We start from the raw sequence: 17763 nt of genomic DNA, 5'->3' as shown, positions 1-17763 counted from the left end.
CTATAACATAATTTTCCCAAGTTCCTTTTAAGTATGTTTTATAGTTTTTTACATGCAAAACTTTGATCAATTTGGAATTTCCTAATGTAAAGTGTGAGTTGTGTACTGACACTATTGAATAACACTCCTACTTGCTGAAACTGTCTATTCTTGACTTCTAGGAATTATTCTTTCTTGATTTTTTTTTTTAAATAATGATAACTCTGCTCATTACTGACATCTACTCTCTTCAACTCATGTAATGTTAAATGCTGATGCAGAGAATTACAGTATCATAAGTACAAATATTTACCTGTTTATAGAGGCTAGCATACCAGGACTGACATGCTGACACTGAGGAGTTTTTGCCAGTGGAAAGATAACCGATGACGGAGTTGCTGGATTTCTGTCCATGTCTGGCAGAATATCATCTTCCTCTTGACTGTCCTGGAAACTTGGCAGCTAGAAAACAACTATATATTACTAGCAGACAGACACTCCTAAAATGGGATTTTTCATTATCACAAATTGTTTTTGGGGGGGCAGATTATAAGCTGTTTTCCTTCTTATAATTTCCCAACTAGGTAACTAAAAATATTAGTAGGTAGAGCACAGAGCCTTGGCCTCTAAAAAACTTTGTTTCTGTGTAAAATGGAGATAATAACACACATTTCTGGTGTTGTGTAGACCAGGGGTCAGCAAATGTTTTCTGTATAGGATCAGATAGAAAATACTTTAGGTTTTGTGGTCCGTACAGTCTCTGTCCCAACCACTCAACTCTGCTTGTGAAGCATGAAAGCCGTCATAGCCAACGTGCCTGTGTTGCAATAGAATATTGTTTACCAAAAAAGGTGAAATGCCAGATTTTTTTGCTGACCTCTGTGTAGACAGAACAAAACAAAACTGTAATTGATTTACTATTATGCTTCGTACTTAATAGATACTCAAGCAGTATTAAATTTTTGTGTGCATATTATTTCTAATAAACAATTCAATCCTTAAGTAAGATTTTACTTACCTTTATATTAAAGCCTTAGAAAAAGTACACTTACACCACAGAAAATGAACTACTTCACTGCTTCCTATTTGTTTGATTATCTTTGCTTTTAATATGCTGCTACTATTGCATTTAGACCAAAACATAAAGAACCTGAAATGATGGGGTATTAACATAAAGGGTGCAATGTCTAAAGGACCATGGTTGTTCAGAGAATACAGTAAAAGCCTCAGATGGCTCCCTTAAAATACCTCCCTTTATAACTTGCGTAGGCAAAAAGGGAGCCGAGATAATGTTACTAAAGTCTTAAAGCACTGTGTAGCCTTTTAAAATTGGAGCTGATTTAACAACAGTGTGAAATGGTTAGATGAAAAAATTACCCTTAAGTCCAGCTCCTAAAACAATTCTGTTTTAACATGTACTAGTCCAGTTGTCTGTATCCATCCATTTTTGCATTACTTTAATCTTAATATTCTTAACATTTATATTTAGATTCTAGAAAGTCTCAAATTTGCACTTAATATTTGTACTGTATTTCACTGTGTTTATGAAGTATATCCTTATTGGATTCATATATTGCTTCTAGTTTTTTGCTGTGAGGATAAACCTACAATGAATATGTGTATTTTTTTGTTTTTTGCAAAGATTTTTGGCTTCTTTTGAATTTCTTAGGATAAACTCTGAGTAGATTTAATCTTTATGGGTGTCATATTCCACAATGCTTTCCAAATGGTTAAGATTCAGTTATGTACCCAGTGATATATGACTGTATCAACATCTCCATTGCTTTTTGATAGTGGATATTTCAACTTACTTTTTAAAAAGATTCTATAATTTAGAAGGTGTACATATAATTTACTTTGTTTTCCTTTGATCGCTAACTAAAATCACCACTTCCCCAAGTGTTCGTTCAGCCTTTTGAATTTTTTCTTGCCCACTATTTTTTTTTTACTGTGATCTTAATACTTTTTATTATTCCAGTAACACTTGAATTGAGTTCATCATATTGTAAATATTGTCTTTGTCGGAAACAGTTTATCCCAATCACCTAAGTTTCTAGTTTCATGATTTTTCATTCTACAAAAATTATTTTATACATTCAAATCTGTCAGTCTTCTACGGCCACTTAATCCCTCCTCCCAATTTACTATACAGTAGGTAACAAACTTTTCTTATTACTTTTTAAAAAAAAGTTTGACTCACTGCGTATGAATTTTAAATATATATGTTTGGCCTATTTCTTAGTTTTCTATTTGTTTCTACAACCATTACTTTTGAACCCATTTGAAGGGTGGACTGGCCACTGATGAGAATGCTTCCTATATTAATTATACCTTGGCATGTCTGTGGAGGCTATCAATCCTTCGCCTAAATATTAGGGATGAACAGTAGCCATACACAATAATGAAAGATAGAAAAGTCAACAAAGAAAACAGTACATCCATTTAAGGATCTTACCAATACTCTTTGATGTTGCAAAGGTGTTGTACTGAAAAAATCATCATGGTCATCTTTTGGCAACTGTTCCAGAAAATCCCTCATCTGCTGCTTCCTTTTAAGAGTTCCTACTTTGGCAGTTATCTTAATAGTTTGCTTCTTATCAGCATCATTGATCTTGCCTTAAGAGTCAGCAAAACATTTTGATAAGAATTTGATCATTTATAGTAACTGCTCTATAAAGTTAACAGCCTTTGCAAAATCTAAATTGTGTATTCACATCAAATAAACTCAGCCTCTGTTATTAACATTTCCAAGTCTCCAGTATAACAAATGATTTTTTCTACACTGGGATCTGTCCAATATGATTAGACTGCAAAAGTACTCAGGAAAAAATTATATTAAAATTAGGCATGGTGAGGCTGAAAAAGTTCTTTACCTGTGAGAAAGGTTACCTCCCATACCCCCTCGCTGAATGCCTAATTTATGGATCTGCTAAAATACAAACCTTACTGAATTAGCAAAGGGATACTCAGTATTCCCTAAAGCCTGGTATAGGACTCCTCTGGCATAAACCCTAGCCGGGAATGTGTATTCCTGGCGACTACAAAAACTGAACTGATTCAGAGTTGTTTTATGAATTACTGGGGAGCTCTACCCAAGTGGCCTCAAATTAAGTTAGACCCTTAGAACAATAATCCAGATTTTGAAATCTTTGTATCCAACTGCAGATTTCGTAGAACAAACTCAAAGCACGAGGCTGCTAGGCTACTCCTGATGGAAGTAAGTATCTAGGTCAGATGTAAAAATTAAACAGATGGTCTTTGGAGTTCTTTCTAGCTTTAAAATTGTTTTAAAAAAAAGAAAAGAAAAACCAAACCTATAGTAAGAAACATGGATAAATACAAAATACATCTAGTGAGTGATCAGAAATCAATACCGAGAACTAGGAAAAACCTTTACTACAAGTTACCATTTTGACCTTTGCAGTTGACTGGCTTTTTCTTCGTGACATGTTTCTGGGATCCTTTCCTTCGGGGATCTTCCATGTATTTCCTCTGGCATTCATTGGCAGATCGAGAACCCACAGCCATAGCTACATTTGACCAGAAGCCAGGTTTGTGCTTTGGAAGAGATGCAAAAGCACTATGGGAGACCAAAACCAGGTAAAGAACAAGAAATTCAAATCAATAAAAAATAACCTCCTGAAGGTATACCCCCAAATCAAGGAGATTTACTGAGCTCAAGGAATTTTACCAAAATAATTCTAGGTAACTATTTGGGAAGAAGATAGTATTCCCTCCACTCAATAAGTTAACTCTTCAACTCATGCTAAAATATGAAGATGTAAGTTTACATATCTAGTAGATGCCTTCTATTTTGCTGTATTCTGTTAAACCTGAAAAATCATTCCCAGTTTTTTAACATTTTTTCCTAGGTCCAACCAATGATTAGTCCAATCAATGATTAGATCTTTTCAGGGACTCTGACATGATTCACTTTTCTACACTTTGCTCAAATCTTACTGGTGCTGAGTATATCGGAAGATGAGCTCTTAGTTCCTGTGTATCCTATAAACTCTTAGTAATAAGTGTTATGCTTGCTTCCATTCTATTATAATTTATAGAACTCATATTTTATATATTACTTGAGGGAAATGAAAACTGAAATAGAAAAAAAACCAGATCAGTATAAGGTAGTCCCCAAATTTAACAAATGAGTTACATTCTAAAAGTGCATTGTAAATAAGTATATAGAACCTTGCATACATATTACTATCTACCTCTCCCAAAGAGATTTTATATATTGTGGTTAGGCTGATAGTCCTGCTGGAAAAGATCTGTTTAACTCACCAACTAACCTATATACCAGTGTTATGCTGGTATATTTTTAACAAGCAACTGTCTGGCGTTAAGAAGTCCTGATTTGTACTGTTTTGTCAATTTCCATATTATAAATACTCCTATTGTGGCTGCTACCAACATGCCATCACTGAATGTGGAGTGAGAAATGTGCAATAGCACACAATTATATAGAATTTCCACCACACAGATATGATATATGTAAAGAAGCTCAAGGGCACAAATAATACTATGTAGTAAAATTAGGAAATGATGAGTTTAGAGTTTTACTTTGGTCCTAATAAATTTAATTACTTTTAAGTTTATATAATTTACATTTTAATGACTCTTAAACATTCAATTTGTAAAATTCCTGAAAATTTAAGAATCAGATTTTGTGAACAGGTGTAATAACCTAACTACAGCATACCACTCACTCCATGCATAAAAGGAGAACAAATATTTATGGGAATTGAACACTTGTTTACAAATGTTTTACTCTTGCATATTAATCCTTCCACATGTGTTCTAAGGTGGAGAACCATAGGGAGGGGGCTCAAGCTTCCCTATTACACAGCTAACATCTAAGTCTAGACAGCCTAAAAGGACTCTTTTGTCATAATAAAAATACTTACTGCTTTTAATAAGAAATTAGCCTGTAATTAAAACATCTCTAGTTAATCCCAGATAATTTAAAAAGGCAAATGTAATACTATCGTGCCAGTTCTACTTAAAAATCACTTCATCATTCTTGGCATAAAAACCAAAATGCTATTTAATACGACCCATGTTGTTCCTTGCCTGTCTAGTCTCATCCTGTACTGTTCATTCCTCACTTGCTGTACCCATTTCGGCCTTTTAGTATTTCTAAATATGCTCTTTTACATACACTTTTAATTTAAAATGAACTTATCATGAATCATTGGCTTAAATGCTTCTTATTTATTCTTCAAATCTTAGTTCTAGTATCAGCCTAAACTAAGTCAGATTTCCTTGATAAATTTTATCATAAATTTCTTACTGGGATTATCTGCTAAATATCTATCTACTCTACTAGGTTACAAGCATGATGAGGGGTACAAAACAGCTGCTGCAACCAAGAATCTTTTAAGGAACTTAAAGAAGAAATGCAAGCAAGCAAGTAAAGTAAGCAAACAGATTAATTGACTCCATCCCTGAAGATGTAATTCAGTAGTTCTGGGGTGGCAATCCTTTCCATTTTCCAAAAGCTCCTCAAGTGATTATTTTGCTGCATAGTCAGCACTGAATTGCTTTATGCTGTTTCTAAGGAAGAGGCATTACAGCTAACCAAATGGAAAGCAGGAATAGGTGATGACAAGGAAAGGTTACAGAGAGGAGGTGACATGTGAGATAAAATTTGAAGGATGGATAAAAATGTAACAGGTGAAAATGAGGCAAAAATATTGGCAAAAAAAATGATGAGGATATATGGTTAGGGAATGGCAAATAGTTCATATTTATAGTATGGTAAACGTCAAAGACATGCCTACAGGTCAGAACTGTGAAAAAACTAGAGAAGCATAACCTAAATTCAAGCCTGCAATATCTGAATATTTTAACAGTATGCAGTCTAGGCACTTTTTAAACATTTTAAGTTCACAGTAAAATTGTCTTTTTAGATATGGTTCTATGAATCTTAACAGATTATATAGTTAAGAATATGGAACGGTTCCATCACACTGAAAAAAACTCCTAGTGCTACCCCTTTGTGGTCCACCACTATAACCACTGGCAATCCCTGATCTGTTTTCTTTCTTTTCAGTTTTTTTTCCAGAACATCATGTAAATGGAATCTTAAAATATGTAATCTTTTGGGCTGGGTTTTTTTTCACTCAGCATAATACCTTTGAAACTCATTCAAGTGGTTACAAGTATCAATAGTCCTTCCTTTATTACTCAATAGTCTATTCATCATAAGATCATACCACAATTTCATCTATGCAAAAAGTGCTATGGACATCAGGAAGAGAAATAACCTATGTGAAACCACCCTATCACACTCTTTATGAGTTTCTGGGCTCACACTGCAAACTTTGATATGTTTTCTTTTGCTCAGTTTAGAATCTTTTCCCTTGAGACCTCCTTGACCCATGGGTTATTTACAGGTGTTTTATTTAATTTTCAACCTCTTGGAATTTTTTGTTCTTTCTTTTATTGATTTATAGTTTGATTCAATTATGGTCAGAGAACACCTTTTGTATAACTTCAGTTATCTTCAAATTTCTTAAGATTCATGACCTAGGTGAAAAAAAATTTATGTATAACTGGATCACTGCTGTACATGTGAAACTAACAAACACTGTAAATTAATTACACTTCAATAAAAAATAAGAATTAAAAAATTACAATCTAGTAAATGTTAGTGAATGATCCACCTACCCTTGGAAATAACGTTTTTTCCCTACTGTTGGGTGGACTATTCTATACATGTCAGATGGTTGTTCAGTTCTTCTATATCCTAATTTTCTGTCTAGTAGTTCTATCAATTACCAAGAGAACACTGAAGTCTCCAACTATAACTGTGGATTTAACTCTTCAGTTCAGTACTTTCCTTTTAGTTCTGTGAGATTTTGATTCATGTACTTTGAGGTTTTGTTCGTATGCTGAATAATTCTGGATTATTTCGTAGGCATTTTGAATTATAAAGCTGGGGGTCTTGTTTATATCCTATGGATAATATTAATGTTTTTGTTTTAGCAGGCAACCAACCTGGTTGTAACCTGAGCTATAAATTCCAGTCAGTCTTCTGTGGTTGCAGTTTCAATGTCAGTTCTGTTTTTAAAGCTTTTCAGTGCTATTATGATACCCTGCACATGGAATACTAGGTGGCTGGCCTGGAAACTGGGTGATCTCCTTTAGTTCAGTTCTCAAAGTCTCGGGTATGCTGTTCAGGATCAGATCCACACATGTGTAACTCAAGGGTGAGCCCAAAAGTTCATAAACAACTTTACAGTGTTGCTTTCCCTAGCTTCTCCCACTCTGCAATTTTTGGTTCCCTGGCGTTCCCATTTTTGGTTCTTTGGAAGAAACTTGGGGTTTTAGTTACCCAGCTCTGCTGCACATTTTGTACAGTTGCATCTTTCTTCAGTGCCATGCAGAGAGGACAAAAAGAGAAAAAAAAGAAAAATGGTTTGCCCCCACCCTCTTGAGACCTCTATTCCAACTGGAGAGGAAGGTTCCCCACTTTCAGTTTTAGGTATGTGTGGGGCTCAGCTGCTGCTGTGATGTTCATCCTGTTGGACTGTAAGGGTACTGGGTTATAAGAGAAAGGAGAAAAGAAAAAGAGCTGGTGGGGGCTTCCTCTACTGTTTCTGAGTGTTAATAACCCCCTTTCCTGCTCAAGCCAGAACTTAAGGGCTTCTCTTTGAACTCTCTTTGTCTTGCCTCAATGTCTACTCCCCAGGATCCACTGGGGCCTTGAGTCTAGCCTGGGGATATCAGAGGAATAACTGGAAATTCACTTCTAGTTTGGTGGTTCTTAAAATTCTGGTCTTCCCCAATTGACCTGCTACTATTTAACTTCCTGAGTCAACTAAAAGCTGTTCCAAGCATTCTGTCTGGATTTTATAGCTGCAAAGAAGAAACAGAGTGGAGTATGCTCACTCATCTTACTGGAAACTGGCCTCTCAGCAGTTCAGGCTTTAAAAAAATCTCCTTAGATGATCTGAATATATAGCAAAGGTTGAGAATCTTTACTAAAGGAAATAATGGAGGATAACAGTTGGAAAGGATAACTGAGGTCAAATCTCAATGCAAGGCATAAAAATCTGTGTGTAATTTGAAGATGAGTGAGAACGCAATGAAGGTTTTTGATCTATCAGAACCACAACTATACATTAAGACTAATCTGGAGTTGTACAAAACAGATTACTCAGATGAGAACAAAGTACAAATACAAGGCTACTGTGACAGTTCAGGTAAAAGGCACTGAAGTTCTGAAAAACAGCAGTGTCAGAAAACGGCTGCAGACGAAATGACCCTGTGGAAGAACTTGTACAGGCATATCTCATTTTACTGCCCTTAGATTTATTGTGATTTTTAGAAATTGAAGGTTTGTGGCAACCCTGTGTTGAGCAAGTCTGTTGGTACCATTTTCCAATCATATTTGCTCATTTCATGTTTCTGTCACATTTTGGTAATTCTCACAACATTTCAAACTTTTTCATTATGTTATGGTGATTTGTAATGTTCCTCTTGTATTATTTTGGGGTGTGATGAACTGCACCCATATAAGACAGCAAACTTAATTGATAAATGTTGTGTGTTCTGCTTGCTCCACTGACTAGCCATTCCCGACTCTTTCTCTCCTTGGGCCTCCCTACTTCTCGAGATACAACAATATTGAAATTAGGCCAATTAATAACTCTACAATGGCCTCTAAGTGTTCAAGTGAAAGAAAGAGTTGCAAGTCTCTCACTTTAAATCAAAAGCTAGAAATGATTAAGCTTAGTGAAGAAGGCATGCTGAAAGGTGACAAAGGCTGAAAGCTAGGCTTCTTGCACCAGTTAGCCAAGTTGTGAATGCAAGAGAAAAAAGTTCTTGAAGGAAATTAAAAGTGCTACTCCAGTGAGTATACAAATGATAAGGAAGCGACACAGCCTTATTGCTGATATGGAGAAAGTTTAGCAATCTGGATAGATCAAATCAGTTACAACATTCCTTTAAGTCAAAGACTAACCTAGAGCAAGGCCCTACTCTCTGCAATTCTGTGAAGGCTGAGAGAGGTGAGGAAGCTGCAGAAGAAAAGTTTGAAGCTAGTAAAGGTTGGTTCATGAGGTTTAAGGACACAGCACTCTCTATAATGTAAAAGTGTAAGGTGAAACAAAAAGTGCCACTGTAGAAGCTAAGTAAGTACATTACCCAGAGGATCACAGATGAAGGTGGATACACTACACAACAGAATTTCAATGTAGAAACAGTCTTCTATCAGAACAAGATGCCACAGAGGGCTTCCAGTTAAGAGAGAAGTCAATGGCTGGCTTCAAGGCTTCAAAGGACAGGCGTCTGACTCTTGATAGGGGCTCATGCAGCTAGAAACTTGAAGTTGAAGCCAATGCTCATTTACCATTCTGAAAATCTGAGGGGCCTTTAAGAATGATACTAAATCTACTCTGCCAACGCTCTGAAAGTGGAACAAAGCCTAGAAGACAGCACATAACCGTTCACAACATGGTTTACTGAATATTTTAAGCCCAGTGTGGAGGCTTGATGCTCAGAAAGACTCCTTTCAAAATATTGACAATGAACCTGGTCACCCAAGAGCTCTGATGGAGACATACAAGATTTATGTTGTTTTCATGCCTGATAACACAACATCCATTCTGCAGCTCATGGAACAGGGAGTAATTCTGATCTTCAAGTCTTATTATTTAAGAAATACATTTCCTAAGGCTAGAGCTGCCACATATAGTGGTTTCTCTGATGGATCTGGGCAAAGTAAACTGGAAACCTGGAAAAGATTCACCATTCCAGATGCCATTAAGAACATGTGATTCATGGGAAGAGGTCAAAATTCAATGTTCACAAGAGTTTGGAAGAAGCTGATTCCAAACCACATGAATGACTTGGAGGACTTAAAGACTTCAGTGGAGGAAGTGACTGTAGACGTGGTGGAAATAGCAAAAGAACTAACATTAGAAGTGGAGCCTGAAGATGTTACTGAATTGCTGCAATCTCATGATAAAACTTGAATGGATAAGCAGTTGCAAATAAAGTGGTTTCGTGAGATGAAATCTGCTCCTGGTGAAGATGCTGTAAAGATGCTGAAATAACAATAAAGAATTTAGAATAATATATAAACTTAGTTGATACAGCAGTGGCAGGGTTTGAAAGGATTGACTCCAGTTTTGAAAGAAGACCTACTGTGGGTAAAATGCTATCAAACAGCATTGCGTACTACAGAGAAATTGTTCATGAAAGGAAGAGTCAATCGACTGGCAAACTTCGTTGTTGTCTTACTTTAAGAAATTGTCACAGCCACTCTAACCTTCATCAACCACCACCCTGATCAGTTAGCAGCCATCAATATCAAGGCAAGACCCTCCACGAGCAAAAAGATTACAATTTGCTGAAGGCTCAGGTGATGGTTAACATTTTTAAACTAAGAGGTATACATTGTTTTTGAGACATAATGCTATTGCATACTTAATAGACTATAGTATAGTGTAAACATAGCATATAGGCACTGAGAAGCCAAAAAACTACTGTGACTTGCTCTGTTGAGATAGCTGCCTTATTCCGGTGGTCTGGAACCAAATCTGCAATATCTCTGTTATATGGCTGGTAGCTTCTTGACTTTTAAAAAAAATTAGATTTAAAAATCAATAATAATAAATAGTTTAAACCTAGTTGACTGAAAGAATTACATTCTTCAGAAACAGGAAATGTCAGGCAAAGTGGACAGGCAGGGGAAAATTAGTTTGGTTTAGACATACCAAGTTAGAACTGTAGGTGAGATTTATGTAGAGATGTCCAGCAGGCAAAGGGAAATACAAAACTAAGTACAAGAATTCAGCACCAGACCTACAGATTTGGGAATCTCTGTACAAGAAGGAAAAGTAGAGCTCTGGAAGGAAAATATCACTGAGAAATACACTATTGCATGAAAGCAAGGAGCCAAAGCCAAGAACTTTGGAGAGTAAGATTACCTTCTCTGAAAATAAGACAGAGAAGGAAAACTTAGGAAATTGAAAAAGAAAGAGTACAGTGGCACAAAGATGTCTTAGGAATTCCTTAGTATTTCAAGAAGGCAGGTTTGAAAATCAATTCTAAATGTTATAAAGTTGAGGGGTACAAAAGAGAGTGGAATACTGAGTGTGGGACGTTCCTGGTTATTCTTCTCTCTTCTAGCAATCACATCTTTCTTTCTTTCTACTAGATCACTTACATCATCACATATTCTGGCATGAGTCATCTTACAAACAAGTAAGCAACTGAACATACATCTTCCCTTATCTTCACACTCACTTCTATGACCTATGCATTTTTCTGTTCCCCGTCCCTGCCAGATTTCTTGTGTTGTCCATCTACGTTGTCTTTACTCTCCCATTCACTCTTCATTGCTCAGTTGTGATCTGCCTTCCAGTACTAACTATATCACACTTCTGAAATTGCTTGTCAAGTCTGTGTAGCCAAATCCAATTCTTACCACACATGATTTATCAAGCAGCACTATTATAAAACCCTGGACAAATCACCTAAGTTTTGAGACAATTTTCTCCTCTTTAAATGAGGAGGAAAAAACTATATTAAATAATCTACAAATCTGGATTCAAATTTAAGGTTTTATAATAGTAAATGTAATCATAAACTATTTCTTAAAATGTGAAGCTAAGTGAGAGAGCTGCATTTGTCTGTATTGAAATACTTTACCACTGCTTTACTGAAGTATGATTGACAAATAAAATTGTATATATTTAAAGAGTATATGATCATTTGATATACATACACATTGTGAAATGACTACCACAATCAAGATAAATAACATATCTGTCCCCTTACATAACTACTTTTCTTTGGGGGTGAGGGAAGGGCTGAAATAAAGTCTTGAAATATTAAACGGGAATGAAGAGAAAACGTCATTTCGTTTTCCTCACAGGCAGGCTGTAGAGATGGGTACAAAATACCTAGTTATCTGTACTCTGCCTCCATTCTCTGTATAAATTGTAATTTCTCTCCATGTTTTTGGATGACATCTTCCATATCAATGATTAGAAGCCATTAAGTCAGTCCCTTATTGGGAGTTTTTATGTTGTAAACTGCTTTGTGGCCACTCTAGATAGTTCAGAGTCAAATCTAACTACTTACCAATGAAGTTTCTGTAATTCTTTCTCATTCCATTCCTCATCCTGAATTAAACCAGGTAAACATTCTAAGGAATGCCTGTTCGTCTTACCAGATCCCACCAACTCAATAATTGGAAGCTCATTCCTAATACTGGGTTTCTGAAGATTTTCTTTAGCAGAACATCTAGCCTTCTTTTGTTTCATCTGAAATTCATATTCACTTTCTTCAGTTTCAGATTCAGAAATCTCTGAGATTTTCCTTGTGTTTCTTGTGTTTTTTCTCAGGTGAGCCACTGTTTCTTTGGTATTTCTTGCTCTGGTTTTCTTAACCACCTCAGCTTTCCCTCCAAACTCCTTTTCTTTTTCATTGTCTTCATTAGACAAATCTGGTGAGGAGTGATGCTTATAAAATGACACAGTTACCTGATTTTTGACTTCTTTCAGTTTTGATAACTTCGTGTTTTTCTTAGAGTCAGAGATGACCATTTGTTCAGTTTTAGGACTAGATATTTTTATTTTCTCATTCACAGTGAGTAAATCACATTCACTGCAATTTCCCTTGTTTTTACTTTTATGACCCACGCTATACTCAAATGTCTTTTCTACAGTCTTTGTGGGCTTAGTGATTAGACTTGTAGTTTCATTTAAGTCTGACTTATTTTTGTTTTGATGCTTTGACACTGCAAAGTCTGTTACTGCTTTAATGGTGCCAGAGGACAGATTGTAATTCATGCATTTTTGCTCTATAATTTTTTGAGATTTAAGTGGCGTTACTAAAATATAAAGTTCCTTCCGGTCAACAGCCATATATTTTCTTTCTTTGTCTGAGAAAAACTGTTCCCTTGATGTTAGGATATCAGCCGATACTCTGGATTCTTCAGTTCTTGCTATAATTTCATAGGGCAAAACCAAACATCAAAATTTCAAATTAGCAACAAACAAGAGTATAGGAAAAATATTTTCACAAATAAAATATACACTTTTTCTCCACAAACTCCACTTTACACATTACTATCAAATTAATCTTCCTGAAGTACTCATCTGTTCAGATCACTGCTGTTTCAACATATACTGATTTCTATATCAATCTGTCCATGACCTCTCACATCAACTTTGTGTACATAATTCCTCTGGCTGGCTTTCAATATAGTTCTAATCTCTCACTGTGCTCAAATCTGAATGATATTCTATGTCTGTTAGATGACTGTTTCTCAATTTTCATTACTGTCATTCACTCTACTTGGAAAGTTTCCTTCATTCCTTACATGCTTCAGTTCTGTTCTCTAACCTACCTAACCACAAACTTTGTCCTGATTCCCTTAACTGACTGAAAACTCTCCTTCAAATTTCCAGAATACTTCCAAATAATGTCATTTTGACAGTGTGCCCTGCATTATAATTACACACTTGTCTTATCTTTCAACTAGACTGAAAAAAGTTCTTAATGGTAAGAACTTTGTCTTCATTTTTGGATTTTTTTCCCTGGAGTTAGTCTATGTTAAATATTTGTTAAATCAACTCTTTGGAAGTAAAATATTTAGGAGACATAAGAAAACTACTAGGTTTGCTAATCTCTTTGGTTATGTAATATATGGAATAGAAGCTATCCTAGTTGAGGAAGAGAATTAGGAGAATATGGAACTCCATCTGCATAGCCCCATATTCATCCCTGATGGTAGGCAAAGAGATACATTTTTGCTGAATCTCCCAAATCTCCATGAAGCATCATGGGATAACAACTGAAAGAGAACTTAGGAATCTTTATTATACTGTGTCACCGGTTAAGAAAATAAATTAAAATGAAAGAAATTCTCAAATTTGAAACTTAAGAAACCAGAAGCCAAACTAATTTAATTTCCAACTTTAAATTATACAGTTATAATTATAAATATATATGAATTGTAAATCATCACACCAATTGTCACAGTGAAATACTCCAACAACCTATATACACTATATGCCATTTTACAAGATGAATGACAAAATGAAAGACTGATGGGTAATGCTAAATGCTGGGGGAAAAAAAAGCCCCTAAAATATAGTTCATGGAAAAGTGTCATTAAAAAGTAGTCAGTAAAGTTTCTGTAAGATTTCTCAATGGAATCATATATCTTCACATTATGAAGGAAGTGTTTTCTTCTAATTCCTCATATAAATCTGATTCAAATGTTTAAGTGGAAATGTGAAGATTCTGAACTTCCTAATTTTGAACAAACCATTTTTATTCTGAATATTTTTATCCATTTTATTAAGTAATTTGAATAAAGATTCAGCCTGTTCTTCATACTTGAACCTAACTTGTACGAACTTGGTAGTATAAGTATTACTGCTTCCTCTCTACTTCTTTAAACACTTATAAATGTTCTTGACTTTCATTTCTTTTCACTTAGAAGAAATAAGATATAAAAAAATACTATTAAGCTTTGGATTTAATTCAACATGAAATTTTAAGCTTGCTAATGTGTAGAGAAAAGACTCTAAAGTCTGGTAGGCAGATTTCAATGAAATTACTCTGAAAACCCGCACTGAACACAAAACTAAGTTACAGTATTAATTTCATAAAAGTCTGTACTTGAAGATACACAATGGATGGTCCTTGCTCTTGAGACTATTACAGTATAGTGAAGGAGACTGATATTATAATCATTTATAATATGCTGTTAAGTATAATAACAGAGATAACTATAGCACTTTAACAGCAATACTATAATATATACAGATTACAGCACTAAATATGCAAAACAAAATCTTACATAAATCATTAAAATACATATACACAACTACATCATCTTATATTATCATTGGTGGGAGCCTTTGCATAACTCTAATTGTTTAACATTAGATGTGGTTTTGTTATATTTTAGTCATCTTCCCATGGAAAGCTGTAATGAAAATGACAATAATAAAAATAACACCACCAGCTACCACCAATCAAAATAACTTATGTGACATGAGGACACTCATTATCTTAATAGTTTCATAAAACAATAATCTAATGAATCATCCTGGAAAAACGATACATCCAAAACAGAATAGAGTATCTTCCCCTAAACTGAGCAACCCAAGGGGAGGCATCTCGTCTTATTCATCTCTAAGTTCTTAATAGCTAACAAAGATCAAGGTCTGTAAAAGATGCTTTAAAAATATTTGTTAAATGATTTTCCTATGGACAGAGCTGGCATGTAAAATAGTTTACCAAATTTTAGTCCTTTACATTTGTATTGTCAAATATTTTTACCAATAATATTCACAATTTACCTCAAATTCCTGAAAAACAGTGTTATAAGTGAAAGGAAGGCGGGTAGGGAGATGATAAGACCTAAGACTAAATAAGATTAATAAGTAACTGAAAGTGAGATACACTTTTGGAGATTTTTAAATTTGGGAATAAAAATGTATAGTAGGTGCTGTAGCCACAGGACTCCAGAATACTAAACATGGTCTGGCAATGACAATAAACAACATGCCTAATTTATGGGAAACAAGGTGACTTCTGATAAAATAAAGAAGGGTTGAAAGGGAACTGGAACAACAGTTAAATAGTAAATTTTTGCTAGCTCTAGGCAAGCAGTTATCCACACATTTGTTATTTTCTCTGTAACTAGAAAGGATAAGCATAGCTTCAGAGGGGCTGGGGGACAGGGGAGTGGGGTACGGTGGGGTAGGAGAGTGACATACAGGTACATTCACATCTGGTATGGTGCAGTATTTTTGGCAGAAGCAGTCCAAAACTCTTGAAGGTCTGTAAAGCTCTTCTTTATAAGGTCAAGGTAGAACTGGCATAAATTCATACAACAGAGTCTAGTAACTTGTACTCATTATATTATCTAGAAAAGCCTTTAAGTGCCTTTTTCAGCTTGGGGTCAGGTGGAATGTAAGGCAGATTATAGTTTTGGTGGAGAGTTGGCAGAACAATTCTGCTAGTTACCTTCATAGCAATGGTCCTTCAAAAAAAAACCATGCCATTTCCTCCATGAAAGCAAACTGGTTTTGTCTATAAACAGGAATAATATTTAGTACAAAAATATAGGCATCTTTAATTTAGGTGTGAGATAAGCTGGCAGCCTAAATATCTTGGGTCTAGAAAAATGGAAAGAACATCATCTTTCATTGCTGTTTATCAGTGTTCTTGGTATTCTGATTAATTAAAAGATAATATTTAACAAAATAAGCTGAACACTGACTATAGATGATCTACATTGCAATTTCTCCTCTTAAGTAGTGGAAAAAACAGGTATTTTAGGGCAATATAAGTCAAGAACTCAGTATTATTTTACATTGTAAACAACTAAACAATGTGGAGCTCATCTAAGAATTTACCACTATACCAAGAAAGAAGAAAAGAGTAAACATACCCAAATGATCACAATCAAGGTCATAAGTGGTGCTGGCTCTTTGGAGCACATCTGTTTTGTTTTCCTTTGTACCATTTTTGATTGATTTTCGAATGTCAGGGACAAATCTTTCAGTTTTCTGTTTTTGTCTGGCTTTTCCTTTTTTCTTTTCACAAGCCCTGAAAACCAAGTATAGTATTTTTCCTCTAATACTGGTTGTCAAAAATACAAAACCCAAAAACTAAACCCATAAATAAATAAGTGAAACTCCCTCAGATAAACCGTTTTTCCCCTAGCAGATTACCTTTACTCTTACATTATTTAAGTCTTCATAGTTTCCACCCTTTTCCCCACAAAAAACTCAAGTATAACACCTTAAGTCACAAGATTCAAATATGACCTCTTAAGCTCTTCCTATTTGTGCTCTTTTATTTCCTACTAGAGCTGATATTACAAGAAAACTAAAGGACAAATTCTGCCAGTTGCCTGTTCTTGTAAATAAAATTTACCAAAACACAACTACATTCACTCATTTAAGTACTATCTATGTTGCCTTTCCACTACAAAGGCACAGTTTAGTAGTTGTGATAGAGGCAGCATACCCATGAAAATACTTTCTGTCCCTTTTCAGAAAAAACCACCAATCCCTGTCATAGGTTATTACATTGTACTATATCTCCTATGAGTTCTTAGGGGCACAAATTAATCAAATTCTTATTTGTTTTCCCAGTGCAGACAGAGTGACTGCTAAGCAGCTTACACTTAGAACTCCTGAGGGAACGAAAGAATGAAAAAAGGACCAAGAACTTCAGACTCATGTTTAACAGATACATGTCTCCTAAAGGGTAGGTGACTGTGGATGACTCCTTGAAATATGTCAAAGATTTTATTTTCCTTTTAGATTTAATCCATATGGCAGAAGTTCTAGTAGAGTGTTACTGTCTTCTAAAAGTCTAAGATCAAAGAGAGCTTCAAGACTGGAATTTCCAAGAAATGAAACTAAAACCATTGGGTATATGAATATACACATTTGTAAAAGCTCATCAACTTTAAACCTAAGATGGACACATTTATCACATGTAAATTATACTTTAATAAAGCTGCTTTTTAAAAAGTTAAATGGTACTTTACCTTAACTGTTCTAAAAAATTATCAATGTACTCTTTCCACTTTTCTGGAAATCCAAACATAAATTTCCTTATGAGAGAATCCGGGTAACCTATGATAAACAAACAAAAAATGATCTAAAAGTCTAGATTTTAAAGTAATGTCATTAATTCATTAAAACTTAAAAATATATACTTATTGCTTACTACGTGCCAGGCACTGTCACAGATACTAAGGATTCAGCAGTTAACAAAACAAAATTC

The 17763-nt window shown here is 34.9% G+C and overlaps 2 protein-coding genes across 3 annotated transcripts in view; one reads left to right on the top strand and one right to left on the bottom strand.

Moving 5' to 3' along the window:
• FANCM (FA complementation group M) overlaps positions 1–17460 on the top strand; it is a 71785-nt gene extending 54325 nt beyond the window's left edge. Inside the window, exon 24 of the mRNA XM_045504319.2 lies at positions 17124–17460. The gene's annotated coding sequence lies outside the window, so the exon portion shown is untranslated. The remainder of the gene's footprint in view (positions 1–17123) is intronic.
• The window catches only part of MIS18BP1 (MIS18 binding protein 1), a 40816-nt gene that overhangs the window by 5770 nt on the left and 17283 nt on the right, over positions 1–17763 (bottom strand). For both annotated transcript variants that reach the window (XM_074365580.1, XM_045504320.2), the window contains exons 7-12: positions 17525–17612; positions 16415–16572; positions 12082–12946; positions 3387–3559; positions 2435–2595; positions 293–441 (exon numbers count right to left, since the gene is read on the bottom strand). In XM_074365580.1, coding sequence (XP_074221681.1) covers positions 293–441; positions 2435–2595; positions 3387–3559; positions 12082–12946; positions 16415–16572; positions 17525–17612 — 1594 coding nt within the window. The remainder of the gene's footprint in view (positions 1–292; positions 442–2434; positions 2596–3386; positions 3560–12081; positions 12947–16414; positions 16573–17524; positions 17613–17763) is intronic.

Source organism: Camelus bactrianus, chromosome 6 (assembly GCF_048773025.1).
Source record: "Camelus bactrianus isolate YW-2024 breed Bactrian camel chromosome 6, ASM4877302v1, whole genome shotgun sequence".
NCBI lineage: Eukaryota > Metazoa > Chordata > Mammalia > Artiodactyla > Camelidae > Camelus > Camelus bactrianus.
Note: the sequence above shows the minus strand (reverse complement) of the source record. Positions and strands in the feature narration are given on the sequence as shown.